General features: G+C 38.2%; 1 protein-coding gene across 2 annotated transcripts in view; it reads left to right on the top strand.

Annotated features, from left to right (window-relative positions):
- Positions 1-2408: 2408 nt before the first annotated feature.
- Positions 2409-23763, top strand: part of ATP2C1 (ATPase secretory pathway Ca2+ transporting 1) — a 116899-nt gene continuing 95544 nt past the window's right edge. Inside the window, exon 1 of one of the 2 annotated variants that reach the window (XM_019628916.1) lies at positions 2409-2815. In XM_019628916.1, coding sequence (XP_019484461.1) covers positions 2708-2815 — 108 coding nt within the window. In that variant the 5' untranslated portion in view covers positions 2409-2707. The remainder of the gene's footprint in view (positions 2816-23763) is intronic. The other variant, XM_019628918.1, reaches the window with a different exon arrangement.

Raw genomic sequence — 23763 nt, forward strand, 5'->3', positions numbered from 1 at the left:
GGGTCTATGCCCTCACCTGAGAAACAGGGTATATAAAAGTCCACATGGTATTTGTATTAAATATTGAGAGAAATGAACCACTATAACCTATGTCAAATAGAAACTGAGAGGACAGCAGTTTTCAAAGTTTGAGAAACTGAAAACCTGTCTACAAATACAACCTCTTTTCAAGATCACTGGAGTCATTTCATAAAGGAACCTTCAGGAGGTAAGTAATGAGTGTTAGCCTTACGAATACTCATAGCGAATCCGGGTTAGGAAGATGTATGATTTTTCATGAAGATGTACCTGGTCTCTATTCAAGAATCTCAGTCTGTAAATTCCTAGCAACCTATATTTGCATTTCTCTTTAACAATGCCTTCCCTTCTTCAGGTGAATCTATAGATAGTGGCTCAGAAATCCATTTCCAGTTGTGGGCTAAGAGGCTGTGCAGTGGACTGATTGGGAACCAAGACTGTGAGGTCAGCATGTCTAGTTGAAATCCCTTGTCCCCTGCTTTGTAGCTGTGTGATGGTGGCAGGTGGCTTACCTTCTCTGAGCCTCAGTTTCCTCAGAGGGTGCCGTAGGATTATATGAGGTAATGCCTGTAAAGAATTTAGCACAGTACCTGGCCCAAAGGCCCAATAAATATTAGCTATGATTATATTTATCAATTAAACACGTAAGGGAATTTTGGTTGCATTAGTTTCACCCATTTTACTTTTCATGCTCAATCTAGTCAGGATGGAGATGTTTTTGTTTTCTCTTCTTCTCCATGTCTTTTCATCACACCTCAACCCAGGAAAGGGTGATCATGAGACAACCATTTGAAATGAAGTCTGCTTTGTGTCCGTCCTTCTGGAAAAGGCTTTGATCACTAGCCGTGCTGTGGGTGTTTGGCAGGCTGCCATCTCCTGCCTACAATAAGAGGCATCTCTGAAGGTTTAGATATTTCAAAAGAGAGAAGCAAAAGGGCAGCTGGTGGATTTCTCAAGGGTATGTCTAAATGGCATCTTTGCCTACTCCCAATGCCTTGAGGGCCACCCCTCTTTCCAGGGCCTCTAGGTGGCAGAGTGTCCAGATTTCCACGCTCCTTATTTTTTTGGACTGTGAGCTGGCTGGGAGCACATAACACTGTGCCCTTAGCATGCTGGTGGCAAGCCAGTGCTTCTTTCTGGCTCTTGTCAGAGTCTGCTGTCTTTGGCATACTGAAGAGGACTGAAAGAGTCTCCGTAAGCAAGTAGCGGTGCACCTGCAAAGGGGACTGGAGGGCATGGCCTCCTCCGAGGAGCCTGCCCCAGCGGCAGTATGCAAATGACTTCTTGGAATTGCCAGCCTGGCCCTGGTGGAACTGGAAGATCACCTTGCAAATGGGCCTGATGCCAGCATGACAGATGGCCTGGGATGCTGGCAGCACAGCTCACATTAGCCCCATCAAGTGTGTTCCCTGAAGGCAGCTGGCCCAGCCAGAAGTGTCAGGGAGGCTGCTGGGGGATGGCTCGGGCTGCAACATGGGTTCCCCCCAAGTCTGTCCACCCCTTTCACCCCAACCTGCAGTCCTCTCTCTGAAGGGGGAAAGACCCCTTCTTTCTACTCAAAAGGAAATCTCTGCATCTCAAGGTTTTTGGTTGCTGTCCAGCTTAGTCCCTCACGAAAGTGGCCAAAAGTTTCCGTGAAATGAGCCAGCTACTGCAAAGTTAAAAAGGATGATATAATAGTAAATCCTGCGTGGGGACTTTGTTCAGAAACCCTGTGACGTCTATAGAGTATAAAGAAAATATTGAACTTTCAAATTTTATGATTTCATGTTCTCTAAGACCATAGACCTCTTATCACGTTCCCCCTTTTAAGCATGAATCCTTTTAAAAAATAGTTAGAAAGCAAAGGTATAATGTTTTTTCTCCCTTACATTCAGAATAAAGCCTGGGGGAATTTAATGTTCCTGGATTCAGCCTGTGGATTTGAGATAAGGATTCAAGGAGAGAAGCCTTTCCATTCAGAACAGAATCTGTTTGCAGCTATTGTTCAATTAACATAAAATATCTGGTTACTGGGTATGTTGCATAATGCAGGACAGTGTAAACCAAGCGTTTTAAGTGCTGACACTGAACTCCTTGATCACAATTAAAGGTGAGGTAATTTGTTAATTTTTTTAGAAGTCCGCTAAAAAAAAAAATGCTTCTCAAGACTGAATGAATCAACACTTCAGAGAGGAGGCGCAGCTGAGGGTTGTCCGTGTGTGCTCACAATGATATTAAATCTACACGGAAACAGAGAAAACCACATGTCACGTTCTCTTTAAGAGCTGGGAAAGCTGTCAGAAGATTAAGATTAAACCTCATGTGAGTCCGTGGGTGTGGAAAGTCACCAGCTAGCTAATATTAACATAGCTTGCAACAGAACACTGTTGCTAGAAATAGGACAGTGGCATCACTACCACTAAGTAATTTGCATTCTGTGGACCAGCCCCTAAATTCCTTCGGGCTCCTACGGCCCTTTGGGCATTGCATTTCTGGAGGCTTTTAGATAGAGTTCACACTTGGCTGTCTGGTTTCACCAGGAACTCTACCCAAAAGAGGAACCGGCAAGAAGAACATCTGCTTTGTTTGCAAGAAAGTGGTAGAGCTACAAGCAAATCTTCAGGCATCTGAGGAATTGGGAAGCTTCTAGATTTCATATGGTTGCTGACAGGGAGGAGCAGACAAGACCCTGCTTGCTTTCCTCGCCATGGATAATCTGTTGCCTCAGTCTAGATTCTCTTATTTCAAAAAATATCCTCTTCATGCAATTAGAAAATATGTATCGATGCTGAGAAACCAAAGAGAGGAAGAACAGGTATTCTTTTGTTTATATTTTCTGAAAGGTTAAACGGTGTTTGCTTTTGGCTGTGGCTTTTAGGGCACTTGGCAATTTAGTTTCTGCTAGTTTACGTGTGTTATAGGCACAGGTCCACCCCTGTTTAGGACTGTTCAAACTTGGCAATCGGAAGAACAAGCAGGCTCGGGAGGATTTATTTGAACTTGGAACATTTGGATCATTTGATTAAGTTCAACTTCTGTAATAAAACCACGTGCTTTTGTTTCTTCTGACTAACTAGACTACGCTACTTTATCAGAGTTAAATTGTGGAGGATTCCTTGATATTTTTCTAGACCCTCAAGTACAGATTTTAAAACTATTATTATTATCTCGACAAAGAAAAGTTTCAAGCCCTAGAAATACACTGCCTTCTCTTATGTATTTTTAATATCACCAAGATTTGCAAAACAAAAGAACATTTTGTAGACTAACTATGATAGCCCTAAGCAGATCACTAAAGAGTTGAGATCATTCAGTTGTAACCAGTCATTTTTTTTGGAGGGGGGGGGCGGGGGCGAATAGGAGATAGAGCACTGAAGGTTTCTGTCTTCCTAGCCAATCCAAAGTTAGGATTTCTAGTAGTAGACTCTAGCGTTTGACTACTGTTTGAGAGGAAACTGCTTTTATGCTGTGCTTTACTAATTTTACATGAGCTGGGAATTCAGACTATGCTCACGAAGGAGGTTACGCTTAGCAGCCACTTTAATTCTTACTTGAGCAAGTTGTCATGATGACAAGGAAATCTCTTGTTTTCCAAGTCTCAGCATATGCTCAGCATGTGGGAATGTATATATATATATAAAATATATATATTAATACTGTTAAAATGTCTGATTACTTCTTGTTTAAAATCATGCATTCATTCTATCCCTTACAATTATGAAAAAGGCGTTTCTCAAAACTGCTTTTTTGAACCGTACTAAATTGTTAGAAGGAATCGCTGTGTCTGATCCGTGAAATCTGGTGGTTAATTTAGAAAGAAGTACGGCAGTGGTAAACGATAAATGTATGGTCACATCGAAGGCCAGAGTCATAAATTGCTTGGGCATCATGCTTGTCACTAGGACTGCAAAACTGCATGGGAGAGATTAGCAGTGTCCTGTATTTGAATGAGGTGACCTACTTATTAAAACACTTCGAGGAAGTGAAAGCACAGGTCAGCAGACAGAAAATCCTCTAATGACCGGTTTCCCAAAAAGGCGATGCATAATTTGGGAGATTCATAATTGGGAAAATGAAAACCACTACTCCCGTGTGAGAGGAAACTGCTTTTATGCTGTGCTTTGCTAATGTTACATGAGCTGGAAATTCAGACCATGCTCACGAAGCGGGCTACACTTAGTAACCAATTTATCTCTTACTTAGGCAAAGTGTTGTGATTACAAGGAAATCTCTTGTTTCCCATGTGCTTGCTTTTGAAGTGGAAAGACAGAGACCCAGGTAGTGGTACTCTTGAGTTGTCTGCCACACTGGCTGAGTCCATGTCCACAGGCTTCTTCAAGGTCTCATTATGGGGGGAAAAGAGAGGGTTTGAGTAATGGGGAGGGGGAGGTGGCTGAAAGGATGGGGCTGGAACCGTGGACTGTGGATTAAGTGATTTTCTTTTTTCTTTTCTCAGTATTATAAGTTTTGGAGATCTGGCTATCTTGCTTTTACAGTTTGTTTTAAAGTTTTTGTTTGTTTGTTTGTTTAAATTTTTAAAAGAGTTTATTTGAGCCAAACTGATGACATATGCTTGGGGGCAAGATCTCAAATGCTCCGCAGAAGAACAGTTTTGCAGCTTCTTAAGTTTATTTTTTAAATGTTGCAAAATGCCTTCAGAAGAACATTAGAATGTAACATGGATCCTCTCTGCCTTGGACTGGGTGGGCGGCCCCCTCCCAATTTTATAACCATTCTAAATGACCTGGAAACAGCTATGAGTGTTGTGCAGACTTCTTAACTTCCTATCAAAGTTAATGGAGAAATAAAGAAAAATGGCATATTCAGTTTTTTTTCTGGAACTAATTACAGCTCTGCATACATAATGTTTCACAGAATTGGAGAAATTAGGTCAAAGTCAATCATGGCTAACCTTGGAAAGCTTGTTAGAAAGCTATAAATAAAGGAGGTTAATAATGTCTATAATTTTAGGACCTGTATATTGGTTGTCTCTAATCCTTATATTCCTGTAAGATCGATACTCATTATAAAGGTGAGGGAGGTGAGACTTAGAGACCATGAGAGGTCTTGCCCAAGGCCACCCAGCTAGAAAGTACTGAAGAAAGACTTGAACTCCTGGCTTTAAACTTAATCCATTTTACCACGCTTTATCTCTGAATAATCTAGTGACAGCTACACAGCAAATGGCTAACATCTTTTCCTAGAGAGTATTTCTAACACTTCAGATATTCACATACCACTTTCACAATTCATACCATAAGAGTTTACCACCAGTGTGTATTTATGTATTCCTTAATATTTTTCTGCATTTGCATTTATTTAGTCACTCACTTTGAAAACTTCAATTTGTGTAGAAAGCAAATTTCATATCACTGCTGTCAATGGAAAGCCACTGTCATTTTCCATGAATAGAAGTATAAATACAATAAAAGCAAAATAATGTTAAATTCTAGCTAGATATTGTTAGCTGTGAAACCTCTAAGCCTGAAACCTGTTCTATTTCGTTAAGTAGGAAGATTAGTTTTTAAGAGATTAGCATGCTTGTCGCCAACTGAGAAATTCTCCTGGGCAAGGATAAAAGAGAATAAAAAGATAGACAACTCTCTCAATTTCAGGTAATTCATTGTTATTTAATGTAGTGTCTGCATGCCACCTAAACCCATCAGGTACCACTAATGCTATGTTCCACACACCTGGAGAATATTACCCCGGGTACACCATCTGCTCCTCCACCTCTGCATTCAAATACGCTCCTCCCGCTAGCCTAGAATTTCTCCTTTACTTATACGTTGCCCACCTGGAGATAGCCTACACATTATTCAAGACTCAGGTTCAATGGGCTCACGAAAAAGCTTTCTCCAGTTCTGCTGGGAAGAGTGAAGCATAGGTCCTCCTTTCTAGATACTCTGTCTGCGTCTAATAGAGCCCTGTGCTATATGGTATGCAGCAAGCTATTTGCTTACCTATCTACATATGTGCACCCACATACCCACGACACTAGGTGGCATCTTGTTCTTTGTCCACCTTAGAGCCTGGCATGGGCTGGTATAGGAGAGACCTGCAGCACAGGCAGATTGCCGGCGGGGCACGCCTCCTTTCTTGCCACTACCTGTCTCTTGACTGGGCCTGAAGCGTTTCCACATGTTCTAGCTACGGTCCTTGTTATACTCACCTTGTCCACAGAGGCTTTTTTGTTTACAGCTTTTCCTCAGTGCTCTTCCCCCTTGTACTTGGTGTCATATAGACATGCATGTTTGAAGTGAGGGTTGCTTGGTTTGGTGGTTTTTGTTGTTATTCCTATTGTAATGTGCCAATCAACGGGTGAACAGGCTATTTATCAAATTGAGAACAAATATCTCACGCTTTGCTTTCCTACACTCTATTATAGCAGACCTTTCACAAAGCCAAGTTCCTTACTAAGTAGAAGGTGAGGGTCATTAAGTAGATGAAGGTGCTGAAGGTTGGAAAAATTGAATGATGAACATTTTGAACATTATTATTCAAGTGGTGTATTGGTGGTTGTGGTGGTGGTGGTGGTGGTGGTGGCAGAGGGGGCTGGAGGGACCCACCCAGCCTAAATGGGTTCTCAGATGAGTTTGGGCAGGTGTACTGAACACATGTATAAGGGCATATGATTGCAGTTATTTTCTTTTGGTCTGATGAGATTAGCCAGTCTCTGGCTCAGATGTTGATGTCTGAGCTTGTGGGTAACAAACGAGACTTGTCAGCAATATTCTCTTATGTACTGGAGAACATAAACTGGAGAACTGGAAACAGCCAAAAGGCTGCTCTGTGGCTTGGATAACCGAGTAGGATGCTGAATGGGGAAGGAAAAATTTTCCACTTCTGAGTAGGCTGTAGCCTGGCTTCAGCCAATGAGGTCTACGGAGAACTGAATGCTCTATGAACCCCTAGAGAATGCTGTTCTTAGGGGTCAGCCCCATTGATGCAGACATTATTCATGGGTACCAGTGCCATATGGTAAGAGAAGACTGTGAGCTCATATGGGACAGTCTACTCTCGCTCCCTTGGTCAATCACCACTCATTTGCTGACAACTCCCAAATATTTATCCTCAGTTCATGCTAGCCTTGGACATCCAGCTGCCTGTTTGACAACTCCATCTGAGTGTCTCGTGGATGTTGCAGACTGAATGTGTCCAAAGAGAACTCACAAGCTGTATCTCCAAACCTGCTCCTCCACAGGTCCATCTATCAGCACAAAAGCTCAGGTTAGAAACTTGGGAGTCACTTTGGTATCTCTTTTCCTCTCCCTCGCTTCCCTTTTGCAAATTCTTAACAAGCCTAGTCAGTACTACTTCTAAACTAGTTATTGAATTCTCCATCTTTACTTACCAATCCTGATTCACCAACCTTTTTTGCTTGGACCATTGCACTATCATTCAAATTTGTATTCCCACATTCACTCTTGTTACACTGCAATCCAAGTTCTTCATAACAGTCAGCATTTTCTTCTTTAAATGAAAATCTTATTTCATCCTACCACAGGGAACGTGATTGTTTTCATTTTCTGTTATAGCCCCAGTGCCAAACATAAATAAGGCACAAAGCAGGTGATAAATTTACATAACTAAATGAGTGAATGTGGAGGTTGGAGAGTTCAGGGGCTGAGATGCTGTTATGCAGGTGAGAACAAGAGATGGTAAAAATAGAGTTATCATCTGTAGTAAGCAGAAACTGGTGAGATCTACACTTTTTTTTTTTTTTTAAGCTGAGCCATCCTGCTACCTGTTGACAGCTCAGCGGGAAACTGGTGAGATCTAAAGGAAACTGTGGAGTAATTTATTTCATGGATGTGGAACTAGTTTCAAGGGGTGGTGAGGGATTTGCCCAAGGTTTCACAACTGATTTGTGTCAGTGCTGGGCTTAGAATGTGGCCTGCTGGACTCCCAGTTCAGTGCTCTTTTAAATGTGTATTGTGAGTCTTAACAGGGGTAGAAAAGGGCAATATGACTACCTAGCAAGGAGAAGAGGACTCTACAGGCTGATCTACAGGATACGTTAGGTGATGCCTGAAGGTCAACTTGTCAATAATACATAAGCCGCATTGATGAAAGACTGAAGCAGAGAAGAACCTGCTATTTGGAACTCCTGTCCCTCAACTTATACCGCCCTGCAGTAGCCTCATCAGCTTTAATCTCTTCTTTCATGTCTCCCACGGATGAGGGCCCAAAAAATACAGGATGGCTAATTTAATAGACAAGAATGTGGGATGACCTGTGCCAATGGTGCCTTGCTCTCTTGAATAGAAAGACTTGTTTCTGAACAAGAATTACCAGCTGACCTGACATGTCTTGCCTATTTAACAGTGAATCTGCTTAAAATGAAGAGAGTAGTCTTTGGTGCCAGGGTGCATGTACAATAGCCATATATATATATATTTGGAATTAGACCCTTGAACTGGTATACTATCTTCCAACAAAATTAATCCACACTGTTTTCTTTGCTATCTTTCTATATGTTTGTTATCTGATTATGCAACCATGTTACTATTGATGTCTGTATAAATATGGACAGAAATGTTGACCTGAACAGGACTGAATGCAGAAAAGAGGCTCTGTCACCTGTCACCTTGTTTTGTGGAATTCCTTAATTATTTTGATGAATAAGCATATTTTCCCCCCACATAATGTATGTGGAGTATTTTTATAGTTAATAAGGATGTAAAAATGAGTTAGGTAGACTGTAGTCTCTCTGTGATGCTTATAGTCTCAATGAGCAGAAAGAGCCGCATTCAAGTGTTTATAATATGAGGCAAAAACCACACACTGCAGTCATAGCGGGTATAACTGGCTCAAAACCTGCTCTGGTTAATCTGCTTACATGAGGAGAGTAGTCTTTGGGGACCAGGGAGCATGTACAGTAGCTATATTTTAATTAAGGATTAGAATTAAAGTTCGGTTCGAGGCTGTTCTAAAGTTTCCCTTCAATGACTTAAGAAAAGCTTTCTATTGGGTCGTCGGGAAAGTCATGATGTATTTTTCTGTTTTTCAATGCAAAAATGTGTCATGACTTTCCCAACGACCTAACAGTTCCAACAGGATCACTGGATTTTTATTTCTTGCTTTGTTTCTTAATTAATGCTGACTTCAAAGTTGGGTTCTTAAATAAACCGTTGAATTTTGTTTGAACCTTAGAAGCTTAGTTTTTCATTTTGGCTCTCATTACCTTCTCTGAGTAAAAATGGAAAAATTAAGGACTTCCCCTGCATCCCCCACAAAATATATGTTGAGATTTGAAACATTACATAAGGGTTTGGGGTTGCTGATACAGGCTTTCCTCTCTAGATGAAATGATAGAAATTTCACTCCAGCTTGGTTTAAGAAATGTTAAGAGTTCTTAGTTCCTTAAACTAAGTGAGTTGGTTAGATCTTGAGAGTATATCAAAATTACCCATATTATAAAGTCTCTAAAAAAAAAAAAGCTGTGGAATTGGCTCTTGGGGCTGGGGGTGCAGGGGGCGGGGAGGGTACTCTTCTCCCTATTCCACCCTCCAAGGACCAATTCCACAAACTTGTATAGATTCAGTGGCCTTCCTTCCAACACTTCTATCTGCCACTTTGCTAGTCAAGCAGGACATACTGGGAATTAAATAACCCCACAAATAAATGCAAAATTGCTATCTGGATAGGTACAGCAAAGGAGAGTCACCAGGTGCCTTCAAAGTATTGTACATAATGAGAGAGAGAACGAAGGTGGGAAAGTCAAAAAAGGCTGCTAGTCTAAGGGGCTTAATATTGAATTAGGTTCTGAAGGAAGAGTAGATATTAACTAAAGGAGGAGAGTGAGGGGACAATTGGAACAAAGGCCTTGGCCAGAAATTGGCATGGAGAATGGAGACAGGGAAAAGTAGAAGGGTGTGTGTGTGTGGGGGGGGAAGCAGGGGCTAATGAATGCTATCCTGAGATGGCAGTGCTTGAAAGAATCCTGGATATTAGGTTCAGTGAGGAAGAGACGTAAGATGTGACTCTTTCTGTATATGTGTTTGTGTTTCATAGGACCCACAGGGCTAATTTGTAGAAGAAACGTGGAGATGTATTTGGGAGGTTCCAGAGGAAATAACTATAACTAATGGGCAGAATTGCAGGGAGAGGTTGCGATACAAATATAAGGATGGGTTTTCTAAAAATGAAAGGTAAAGGAATGGGCCACCTTTTGCAGAGGGTCAAGGTTATGTGACCCCTCCTCGGTGGATGCTGTAGTAATTTCTGTCAAGAAAGAGAAGATTGAATGAATTATCAGGCTCCTTCCAATGCCAAGATTCTAGTGCAGTGGGCAATACAAAGATGGGCAAGTCAGATACCTTAGGAACAAAGAGAGGGCACAGGTGTATCCGTTAGAATTCATTTATTTTATTTGGTTAATGGTAAATACTCCACCATCTGAGTGTGTTGCTCTGGAATCTAAGGCCAAAGAAGATAGATTCAAATGTCTTTGGAGATTCAGGTAGCATTTCCATCAAGGAAAGGAAATAAAACTATATCCAGAAAACATCTCAGGTGAAAAGCTTATGTACCAGTAGCTAGCTTTTCTGAGCCTGATTTTCCACTGAACTACTTGTACCCATAAGGATAAACTACTAAGTATACTTATGCAGTAACTGATAAACAGGGACACAGAAATTTCAGGTTATTTTGAGGCATTTTAAATGCCCCCCCTTTTTTTTATATCAACCTTCTTTTGCCTTCAACTCTTTTTTCCTGCATTGAGTGCTGCCAATTTGCTGCTTATTATGGTTCCTTCTGAAGGTGTTCCAGTCTTTTTCTCCATATTATCGCAGCTGTGAAGTGTTAGACATGCCTGCAAGACATCTGAACCCTGAGTTGATTTTGAGCTATTTCTAATCCTGTTATCTGCGTCTAAACTTTCCTAATGGACTGTACTCAGATGCCTTTGAAACACAAGTCAGTAAATGGATGAACACCAAAAGCTTTGTCTTTGAAATAAGCACATTAACTTAAATGTAAACCCCCCCTCCTTTTTTTTTTTGGTGAATTACAGTGTAGCTTTTTATGCAGGTTTCTAAATTTGCTATCCGATTCCACTTCTTAGACAGTTTGTCTGCAACATTTTATTTGCTCACTGCTGTTCAGAATGGAAGATGACATATTTCCTCACCTGGTGCAGATAATTCCATGCCTTAACAGAAAAAGAAATGAACTTTCCACATATGTTGCACTGCTCATAATTTGCTGTGAAGAGAGCAGAGAAAATGCTGGAATTCTTTCTTTCCTGCTTATCCTAAAGGCAGCATATTAGTAAGGCTATTTCAAGAATTAAATTTGGATTATGCATTTGAGAATAAGAAATTTTCAGTTACAGTTGACATTTAATATATTAGCTTCAGGTGCACAGCATAGCAATTAGATATTTATATATCTTATGAAATGATCCCTCAATAATTCTTGCACCAACCTGGCACTATACATAGTTATTATATAACAGTATTATTGACTATACTCCCTTTGGTGTACTTTACATCTTGTAACTATTTTGTAACTGGCAATTTGTACTTCTTAATCCCTTCACCTTTTTTACCCCCAAAACCCACTCCCACCTTGCAACTATCAGTGTGTTCTGTGTATCTATGAGTTTGTTTGTTTAGTTTGTTTATTTTGTTTTTTAGATTCTACACAAAAGTGAAATCATATGGTATTTGTCTTTCTCTGATGACTTATGTCACTTAGCATAATACCCTCTATGTCCATCCATGTTGTCATGAATGGTAAGATCTCATTCTTTTTATGCCAGAGTCATATTCCATTATATGTATGTACCAATTCTTTATTCATTTGTCTTTTGACTAGGGCATTTAATTCATTTACAGTTAAAGTTTTTATTGATAGGTATGTACTTATTGACATTTTATTGTTTTCTGATTGCTTTTGTAATTCTCTGTTCTGTTCTCATTCTCTTGCTCTCTTATACATTGATGACTTTCTGTAAAATTGTGTTTGAATTCATTTGTCTTTATTTCTTGTATATCTCTTGTAGCTTATTAGTGTAATTATATACCAAGCTATGTTTATAGCAGTCTATTTTAAGCTGATGGTTGCTTAATTTAAAAAACATTCTAAAATCATTACTGTTTTTACTTACCTCCGCCATGTTTATGCTTTTGTCATTATTTTTTATTTCTTTTTGTGTGTGTGTGTGTTTGTGTGCCTCCCTTAATTTACTGTTATAATTACACATGATCTTATACTTTTGCCTTTTAATCTTTGTACTAGTTTTAGTTTTGGTTGATCCACTGCTTTTATATGTTTGCCTTTGTCAGTGAGAATTTTTTTCTTTGTGATGTTTTCTTATTCATCTTTTTCTATTTTCTTCCCTCTCCTCCCCCCCCCAACCCCTTCAAGAAGTCCCTTTAATATTTCTTATAATACTGGCTTTGTGGTGATGAACCCCTTCAGCTTTTTCTTGTCTGGGAAGGTATTTTAATTTTTTATTAAATGCCTTATATGTGCTAGGCACTTGGCAAGGTCCTTTAAATATGTTGTCATTTAATCTTCATAATAATCTTACAAAATTGATGGTCTTATCCACATTTTATGGATGAGAGAACTGAGGTTTAAAGTCCGAGACGCCTTGGTATATAGCTCATAAATGATGGCAGCAAGATTTTAGCTCCAGATTTGCCTGTCTGACTCCAGGGCCTGATTTACTCTCCCATACTAAGACACCCATAGATTAAGGCCTCTTTCTTCCCTTCTTTCCTTCATTTCTTCCTTCTTTCTTTGATAATAGATTTTCTTTCATTTATTGAGAATAAAGGGGTTAAAAATAAAACCACCATGACTACTGTGCAGGGAAGATACCTTAAATCCTTTCAGGAGATCCTTTTGAGAGGTTTCAAGGTTATTCAATTTGGAGGGAACTTTTTTTAAGAAAAAGAATATAAAATTATAAATATTAAATTAGATAAAATGTGAATATTTATTTATTTAGAATGAAATAAGAAATCACAACAAATTATAAATTTGGGTGGCAAATACAACAAACATCATAAAATTTAGAAAAATAAGGGTTTTTACTAATTAACTGATAGAAATGTTTTGTTCCTACATTTTTGTGCTACAGTTTTTAATCACCACTTATGTGACAATAATTTTCTAATATTCTCTAAAGAGGTAATTGAAATATAATTCAGACACTCCTGTAGCATAGTTAATATATATATATACACTATGTACATAGTGTGTGTGTGTGTGTATATATATATATATATGTATATATATATATATACATATATATATATAATGTGTATACATATAGTATCTATACAGAGGATGCCAAAACAATATATACACATTTTAATGTGTATACATTGTTTTGGCATCCTCTGTATGTGTGTGTGTGTGTGTGTGTGAAGAAACATTTCATAGACTAGCTTTGACTCTATTTCTCCTTTACCACCCACATACTTCAGATGCTGGGAGTACTAGACACATTTATATAAAGATTTCAGGCCCTGCGATCTAGTACAGTAGGTAGTAGGAGTATTTCTGGATGTCCTTTCTCTACTAGGACACCTACCAATAACTTAACCATACATAGACATGACTACAAGCCCCATGTATATATCCCATTAAAGCTACATGAAATCTATATATATCCCCATCTCATCTCCTTTAAGTCAGATCCAAAATTTGCCCACAGCTGCTTCAATGTTACCATATAAGAGAAGTGTGAAGGAGGAAAACTCAGCAAAAAGAGTACTCTAGAATCAATTGCAATTAAAATATCTGTTGCAAATTTTACCAAACCATAAGACCAGGAGGATACTGCTAGAGTCTCTTTTAGGGCCTTAAAACGGGCCTCTGCAAATGAGGGGCTCTGAAACTTAAGCTTCATTGATTTCCAAGAAAATCCAGCTCTGGAAGAATGGTATAACCAAAAAAATGGTGTTATACTATTAATATGCAAGAGTCTATGCCATAGGGTGGCTTCAAAAGTAATCGTGTGTGAGGTCCTATTCTGAGAAGCTTCAGCACCCACCCCCACTGAAGGAAGTAGGGGATGTTCTTTGTGTGTACTTTGTTTTAAAGGAAATACCTCCAGGGAAATTAAAATGTTCTGGTGCTGAAACTCAAGGGTGACCCACCCCCATTTATATTTGCACAAGGCTTATTATTTGCAATGAGAATATTTGTAAACACAGTAGGTCTGGAAACTCCTGTATTGTTCTAATTAATATTAAATAAATCATTTACTAATCTTCCAAGCAAGCCAGTGAACACACATAGAGAAACAGCATGTTACTGCTGTAAAGGCTACACAGTAAAGAGATGATAGGAGCGCTAAAGGAAATCTTTCACAATTCATTAAGATGTAATCAAGCTTTTACAAACTCATCTGATATTTGGAATTATAACATAGTTACTATAAGTTGTGTCTGGATAAAATCACCTTTGTGTTGGATTTCTTTGCTGAAGTTTGCTCATTGGCAATGTGTTCAATACCAAGCTTTTTCCTGTATGTCTTCTTAGAAATTCTCAACTCCTCTTTCTCCTCTTCCCTCGTTCTATGAATAACTGTCCTACAATATAAGCAGTCCTTATTATTGTGTCTTGTTCCATTACCCTATTATAATATTTGCCATTAAACTTGACTAGGGCTTGTAAGTACATCTCAAAATAAATAAAGCATATAATAGAAGTATTTTGGTCTTATATAATGAGTGCATAGTTTATAAACAAATTGTTTAAAGTGATTGAATAGTGTAAAATCCTATTTTTCTAGTGTCGACAAACTACCTTTTTGCTCTGTTCCCAACATATAATTTCTGTATAATGTACTAAAAAAATTTTGTTTGTAGCTTCTGAAATGTTACACAGCTTTTTTTTTTCTTGGTTTTGTTTTTAAGGGATGAAACGATTTCTCTTAAGAATGCACTGTTTCAAGAGAATGGCATTTTCTATTTATGAAGCTTCCCCCCACTTCTTTCATCTAACTGATGCTGCTAAAGCCTGATACACCTGCTCAAAGAAGCATTGTTCCAAAGATCCTGACCTGGTATTAGAACACAAAGGCTGACTTCATAGATTGGAACACAACTGTAGCTCCATTGGCACTGCACTGCCTTCTAACTTTTGTTCTCCTCTGTACCGTGGCTATGCTGATGTGATGATCAGAGATACTTAAGAGGGGAGAAATATGATCTCTTTATGGTCTTAATGCTCTTTTACCTGGTCTTTTAAAATCACTGGTTTTAGGCCAACAGGTATTTACTCAAAGTTCAAAGCCCTGTGTGATTTAAGAGTGCTGAAGGAGGTTTAAAATGCTAATACACACCCTCACTCTGTTCTTTAAATTTGAGGGCTATTAGAAATGTTTTTAGATCCAAATATCTTTAGATCAAAGTTTTACGTTTCTCTCACATCAGTGCTGAAACTTGAGCATGCATTGGGATCTTCTGAAGGACTTGACCACAGAATACAAGCCCCCGCTGCCACACACACACACACACACACACACACACACACACACACACACACAGAGTTGGCTAATTCAGTAGGTCTGAGGTAGGGCCCCAGAATTTGCATTTCTACAAAGTTCTCTGGTGGTAAGGACCACAGCTTGCGAACCACTGATGCAGATCCGTATGATGATGTATATTTTAAAATTCAAAGCTGAAAAATTCAAAGCTAACTGGGGTTGCCATTCCTTCCCCAGAACAGCACGATTGTCATTTAGAAGATGGAGAGGCCTTGCTAAAGCCAAAGGGATAGTGATGATGATTCACAGGTTCACAGGTTCTTAATCCACCATTTTCAACCACAGCTGCCCCATGCCTAGTAGCATTTACATAATGCTTAATGATGCAAGAAACTGCTGAACAATGTCTTTGTTATAAGAATACAATCTAAAATACGCCATCTCTTTAGTTCCTTCTTTTGTAGCTGTTTGCTGATTAAAGTGATACAGCAACTGAGAATTTCGATTTTTGGTTTAAATTATGGAATATAAAAAAGATGTAAAAGTTGTTAAGTCCTCCATACTATCTAAGGCCATTTTAAGTTCTTAGCATTAAAAACAAACTCTATTTTTTCCTTTTCCGGACTCTCATTCATATGTAAATATAATTATAAAGACTCAGAACAAGAAAAAAAATGACCTGTTGGAACAGTGAAATCAGTATTCCTAATGCTGTTTAGTGGCTTTTAGAGCCTTCGAACATGTATTTAATACATATTCTGTTATTTTTCAATAACATGTTAATGAATATGTCTCAATTACCTGTTGAATAATCTCTCTAAAATATCTATGTCTGTGATTATTTAATCATAAGATTACACTCCCATTTTAGCAGTAACTTTCAACTCTGAGAAGATGAACCCAAGAGATTCCAGAACAGCTTCTGTTTGGAGCATGATTTACTCAGTGATGGGATGGTGTCCGAAGGCTAAATAAGAACACGTGAATAGATGTGGAGAATGACCAAGGATGTGTTAAGATCAAGTCCTTATTAATTAATACTTTCTTGAACATCATCGAATGAGCTATGGGCAGATAGCCCAGGCTCAGGAATTAATGGCTACCAAGGTTGCAGGGTGCTCCATTGCATTGAAAGGTGCAAGAGTTTAATAAAACACAATAAGCTATAAAAGGTAATTCAATAAACCTGGCAGTTTTCTTTTGTATTTTCTAATGTGCTATAGTGGAAGCATTAAAGGAATTAAAGCCAATATGGATATTTGACTCCTGGCTTTGACATTGAATAGTGAGAAATTCTTGTGCAAGGAAATTCACTTGTGTCTCAGCTTTGTCAGCTATAAAAAGCAATTAACAAGATCTAGTCTGCTTATCTTATAGGGCTGTGAGGATTAAATTTAATTATGTACATGGAAGTGTTATGTCAACTGAAAAACCCTAAACAAATGTGTAGTTTTGGTGGCTGTTCAGTGAAAATTGATTCTCATTTCCCTAAAAGTAATCTAAATTCTTTAATCAAATGTGCAATGTTATGATCTTTACTTTTCCAAGAGATTTTCCAGGGTTAAAATGAGCAATTTAATCTTTTAAACTAGGGAAATAATAAATGTAGAGTTGTTTTTTTTTAATGTCATAGATTTTTAACTTCTCTCAGAAAATAGAAACAAGTTGATGTGCAAACCTCAAAACAGTAAATATCTCCATTAAGTTTGTTGAAAAAATGAGTATGTCATACTTTAGGAAGGTGTAAACTTAATTTTATTTCAGTGATTTCATAGGAGAATCTATCACCAAGTAGGCATTAGTTGAAGAATTGAGCAAGAAAAAGCCTGGTGCCAAGGCACACAACTACATAAGAAAGTAAAAATTATAAAATTTCATTGGTTTTCAAGAATAAACTGCAGTTACATTACTTAAAAATACTACTAATTAGTAATAAAAAACTTATCAAAGGAGCTTCTGAAATCAACCAATTTTTTACTTTATATGCTTAACTAAAAAACAGATTCCCCTGTTCAGTCTTTTTGTCTTACATCTTCTTTTGTAACATTCCATTAATTAACATTTCCTTTAACATTTTAAGTAATTTATTTAACATTTTTATCATTTGAATGTCATATTATATTGAATTCTTTTAACTTTTATAGGAGAAGACAAAGCATCAACCCAATAACATTTTAAACTAGTTTTTCTCATTTGAGACTCTATCAATTAGGATGCTTCTAGCTGCAAGTAACAGAAACCATAATTTATTATCTCATATGAAAGGAAGTCTTGTGGTAGGACAGGTGCCAGGGTCGGTTGATTTGTTAGCTTAATTCTGTATTAAAGGGCTTGGCTTCCTCTCATTACTCCTTTGTCACCCTTGGTATTGGCTATTCCATGAAGAAGAGGGGAGGGAAGGATAACAAGGTGGTTGCAGCACTTCCAAACACTCAGAATTAAGGGGGAGGCTTGTGAAGTCACAGACTGCTGAGTGTAACCCTCAGAATTTCTGACTCAGTAGGTCTGGGTGGGAGCTGAGAATTTGCATTTCTAATAAGTTCCCAAGTGATATGATGCTGCTGGTAGTGGAGGCCACACTTTGAGAAACACTTAGACTAATGATTCTGGAGAGAAATGGATATTCGAGGATCACTGGTAATGTTCATTAGCAGATGTACTTTATCATTTGGAATGCAACAAATGGTTCCTTTTATTGTCCTCATAGGGCCAGATGGCCATTTCTTGTTTGTCAGCTTCCTGTTAAACATTGTAGAGCGGGACACTGTTCACTTAGAACAACAATATTCCTAGTAATTGATGTAGCAGTTTCTTCTAAAAGTTTTGCATTCAACTGTTAAACTGGGGAATGGTTGGGCCAGTTCAAGCTCCAAATTTGCACTTCAGTTCATTTGTCCCTGTCATGTGGAAAGCTTCCCCCACTCCAGAACCCCCATTTTCCTAATCCCCAAATATTTGATATTTGGCACATTAAATTATTTTTAATATCTTCTGAAATAGGCTACATAAGCAATGCCTTTTGTCACCCAGAAAGCAAAAATAAATTTGCCTGAAGATATGCTGCAAACGCTGCTATTCTAATTTTCCACCTGATCTGTATTTGTAGTAAAGTTTCTAAGCTAAAGGCTTAACAATTTGTGTTGCAAAAACTCTTTCCTGACCATTTGTATTTCTGCTTTTCTATCATCTATCTTACAAACCATCTTGCCAAATTGCAATTCCTCCTTCTCCATCACCTATCTCGTAAACCATCTTTGGTGTGGGTCCATTTTGGGTAGTATGCTCAATGTGAGTATAGTCTGTTTCCATGATTGTCCAAGGCTAAGCTTTAGGATCCTCACAAAGCCTTGGGCCATTTCTGTGCTGTGGATCTCCCACCCTAATTTATTACCATAATGACATTTTTGTGCCTTTTTTTCTCATTTATTCTCACAATAGGAAGCACAGTGGAAAGAGATGATTTCTGCAGGGGGCCTGGAAGGACATGGGACAATTCAGGCAAAGATGCAAGCTTTGCAAGAAATAGTTGACGTCTAAAAAATGGTGGGGTAGAAAACTTAAGTGCAAAATGTACCATTTTGGAGGTATGAGGAAATGCAACCTTTCCCAAAGCTCTTTCAGACCCCAGTATGCAGCAGAGTGAAGAGATCAAAAATGTTTCTCATGTGACATTGAGAAAATATTTAAATGGAAGGAGGAAGCCTAGGCTAGTACTGCAAACATGGCAGGGGACCAGGAGACATGATATAGAATCTGTCCAATAGTTTCAACCATTTATGACAACCAACCCATCAGCAAGGCTTTCAAAGTTAGTAGAAGGTACTGGCCAGTGGCAAATTATCTTTCTTGGCTATTCTAAGGCCTGTTGCTTATACCTAGTCTCCCAGTTGTTTTGTCCAAGAATTTAGAGTCCTTGATCCCTAAGGTAATAACTGATGACTGTGCTAGAAATTATACCGCTTTTGACTTTACTAGGCATTGGTATGCATGCCATCAAAATCCAAAGCACAGGCTCAGCTACAGTTTCCTACATGCATGGAAGCAGCCATGTCTCCATTATCTTTTAATTTTAAATTGTTACCTGGGCTCAAAATCTGTGTGAAACTTCATCTGCTCTGGGCAGTGCTCAATATTTAATGCTTCTTGCAATGATTAGTGCTTATTCCTGTTCAGATCAAGTTGTCCTAACTAACCTCTTTATGGTTTGGAATGTGAATTCATTTTAAACCTTTGAAAATTCCTTAGTTTTTCTTTGCTTTATAGGAAAGTAGAAGCTCATGTTTCAGCTTGATCATAGGAAGCAAGTAGTAAAGTCAAAGTTGGGGTTATGTTTATTCATTCAACAGCAAATATATATTTATGGTGGTTATTTTCCAGGTTACCCATTTATCCAATAGGTCTTTATTACACATTTACTACAGACAAAATGTTTTGGAGCTGTAGATGAATTATGACAGTTTTGAAGCTAAACAGAGTCTTTTAAATGGGTACATTTTTATCTCAAAACAGATCTTGGGGTGTATGTAACATAGCATATTCTATGTCTATTTTCCATGGACATAATGAAGTCCAAAGTTGACTCTTGAACATGGAACTCACGCTCCCTTTGCTCTTCCTTTTTCCCTTTCTTACCCTCGCCTGCACCCGTCACCCACACCTGCCCTCATCTCCAACCCGGGATAAGTAGAACATACCAAAGACCCCAAATAGCACTATAGGTTCATAACCTGTTGAATCAGGAAACTGAGTCATACTTGAAATAAACTTCTTTAAAAATAACAAAAGAATGCCTTTTAAATTCTCTAGTTTCTTCTGCTCAGTTTCATCAAATGTTTCATGTTCAGAATGCTAGGAAGTGGAGAAGCTATGGAATTTTGTGGGCTGATAAAAAAATATTTGTAAAGTAAAAACAAATTGTAAAGCATTTGGGGTCTCAGTATATCTTTAAAACCAACCAAACACAGGTATCTTATTTTTGAGTCCATTTGATTTTTTTTCTTGCTTCCAATTTTTACTATTCCAGCATCGCTAAGACATAGAATCAAGCAGATGTACAGCAGTTCTGGCAGGTGGTTGTTAGACACTCATTTCATATGACATTTCTTGCCTGTAGATAATAAAATAAGACTGTATTTCCCCAAACTTGACCCTTACCATATCATTTATCCTATAAGAAGAAAAATACTTCTGTTGTTCTGTTGAATAGGTTAGCTTATAAAAGTAATGTTGTGCCTTTACTTGCTTTCAAAATAGCCAACTTAAAAAAATAACTTTTCTAGCAGCTAGGTAAAGTTCCTTAACTATTAAACTTTGATACTTAAAACAATGTTAAAACAGCCTTTAAAATAACACATTGAGGAAAGATTTTAAAATAACTTTTTCTAAGTTAATTTTTAAATCCTAGTAGGCCATATAGTCCTTTATTATCCAGGTTTAGAAAAATGCCAGCTATCAAATTTGCTATTTGACAAGATGCCTCATATCCTTTGTGTAATAAGTCACAGTATAAATAAAATTAAATCATGTTCATTCTTCCTCAATCTTCCCTATTTTTAATATTTCCCCCAAGTAGAGATACCTGACAAGTTGCCCCTCTATTGCTCAAGTGACCACTTTTTACATCAGATATATTTAATTTTGTAGGCTAAATATTCAAAACAAAGAGTAGAAAATATTTTTTAAAGTATTGATTTCTAAAGAATAGGCAACCTAAACAAAATACATTTTATTGCCATCAATCTCATTCTAGCTAATAGTACATGCTTTTGCTTGTTTTCCTGTATAAATCTACTTTCATAGTGCCTGTAATTTACAACCTGTCATCACTATCAGATCCTCACAACAATCTTTAGAAAAAAAGGGTAGTTATTATGCCTATCTCTCTCTATATATATATCTAAAATCTCATTATATATGTATGTGTATATGTATATATGTGTGAATGTATATAGACACATAGGAAATCATACAATTAAGTCCGCTAACTTGTTGCAGTGCTGTTGCTAACCTTTTTTGATATCAAAGGGATTATTCATTATGAATTTGTACCAACTGTACAAACAGTTAACCAAGTGTGCTATTTGGAAGTGCTGAAAAGGCTGCATGAAAAGTTAAACAACTTGAACTTTTCACCAACAATTCATGACTCTTGCATCACGACAATGCACCAGCTCACACTGCACTGTCTGTGAGGGAGTTTTTAGCCAGTAAACAAATAACTGTATTGGTACACCCTCTGTACTTACCTGATCTGGCCCCCACTGACTTTTGTTTTACCCAAAGATAAAGGAAATACTGAAAGGAAGACATTTTGATGACATTCAGGACATCAAGTGTAATATGATGATAGCTCTGACTCCCATTCCAGAAAAAGAGCCAAAATTGCTTTGAAGGGTGGACTGGGCACTGGTGTCAGTGCATATTTTCCCATGGAGAGTACTTGGATGGTGACCGTAGTGATATTCAGCAGGGAAGTATGCAGCACTTTTTCTAGGATGAGTTCGCGAACTTAATTGTCCAATCTCATATATGTATGTTTCTATATGTATGTAATGCAATGTACATATATTTTAATCCCCTTCCCTGAGATGAGGAGGTGGAGGCTACTACACACAATTCTTATAGCAAGTTAGCACATCAGAGGAGGTGATGCTGAAGGAAGACGATTTCTGAAGCTTGTGGTCCAAGCATTCACCACTGCTCTGGTTTATTTGAATAGTGTTAATAAATGCTTTCACATACGTAGGAAATGAAAGTTGGTGCTACTGACATTGGCTAGCTTGGTAGAGGAGGTGTACAGGCATAAAATAGAGAATCACTCTGTAGAGATATGTTGATAAGGCTCAAGAATCCGTTCAGTGGTTGAACCAGCTATCCTTTAAGGTTTTGCTGATCCCAAGAGTAGGAATTTGTAAGATGATTGACAGTGGATTAAGAATGAAGTAACAGTTCTTCTGGAGAAATCTGGTTTTATCCAGTTTCTTTTTTTTTGGCTTAGCACTAGCAACAGTGGCTTTCACAAATTAGGCAACCAGAAAGTAAAATTCCAGTGTAAGCTATTTTAGGTATCAGCCATGGAGTGATCAATCTTTGGGGGAATTATGAATTCAGGGTTAATGCTGGCGTATTGCAGTGCATAACGTAAGTCTGAAAAGTTGTCTTAAATGTTTGAGCTAATTAAAGCAATTCAATAGCAAATTCTGTACAGTGAAATTACCCTCTATTTTTCCATATCATGTTAATACCAAATGTCTGTATCATGTACATTTTCTAGTTTGGATGCTTTGTGCCTTTAATGTGATACTGTGGTGTAAAGGTCCAATAAGTATAGTAACTAATAACCATTAAAAATTAATTACAACAATCAGCAAGAGATAGCATAATCATTGTACAAATCATAGCCTTATAACACCTCCGGATAAAAATCTTGCAAGCCAAAAGTGGGTGGGTAGTATTATAACGAGATCAGAAATCTACTTCATTCTGATTTTTATGGCTTCACTTTTGAAATTTAAAAGTGACTTCACTCAATAAAATCTCAATTTTTTTTTTAAAGAAAGGTTAAAAATCTTTAATCTAGAAAGCTGTCCAGGATTTTTGATCCCAGACTGGTACTGGTTACTTGGCACAAAACATGGGAAAACAGGCAACTGGATCAATTTTTTGGACGTTGAAGAAGTGGGCAGAGAACATATTATATATTATAGGGCCTGAGATAGGGGCAGATATTTTAGTGGCTATGTGTTGATGGAGAAAAATACCTCTCGCATATAAGGGGGTACTTTTCTTTTGGGGTCTCTAGAGTTCTTTGGAGCATGCTCTCAAACTGAGCCGGTGTAGCCCTGCCCTCTAGTGGATTTGGGTGCGAATGGACTTGGGTTCGACGCTTCCTGTGTCCGGCTTATCAAGGCTTATTAAAATCAACCGCCTGTCAAAAATCATTTATTGGGGATCTGGGTTAGGTGCTGAGCAAGTGATAGGTTCAAGCGGCAAAAGCCATAGCCAGTGGCGGAAGGTAATGCCCGTTCTTCAGCTTCCATCGCTGGGAGCTCGGTTTCTAGTTGTCCCAACCGCTCGGGTTCCACACACTTGAAACGAATGTAAACGGTTGAGTTCTCCCTTGAGCTCTCGGAGGCAGATATCTGCCCTCCCGTTACACACCGACACTGAAGCATACCCCTTAGCGGGACACAACTTTGGGACGTCGCCCCGGGAGGACCTGCTCCCGCAGTTAGAGCAAAGCAGCCGTAACAGGGGTCCGCAAGTGAGGGTACGAGGTCCCAATAAGAACACCAGAGCCTCTCTGC

The sequence above is a fragment of the Hipposideros armiger genome, unplaced genomic scaffold (genome assembly GCF_001890085.2).
Source record: "Hipposideros armiger isolate ML-2016 unplaced genomic scaffold, ASM189008v1 scaffold_818, whole genome shotgun sequence".
NCBI classification, from domain to species: Eukaryota; Metazoa; Chordata; class Mammalia; order Chiroptera; family Hipposideridae; genus Hipposideros; species Hipposideros armiger.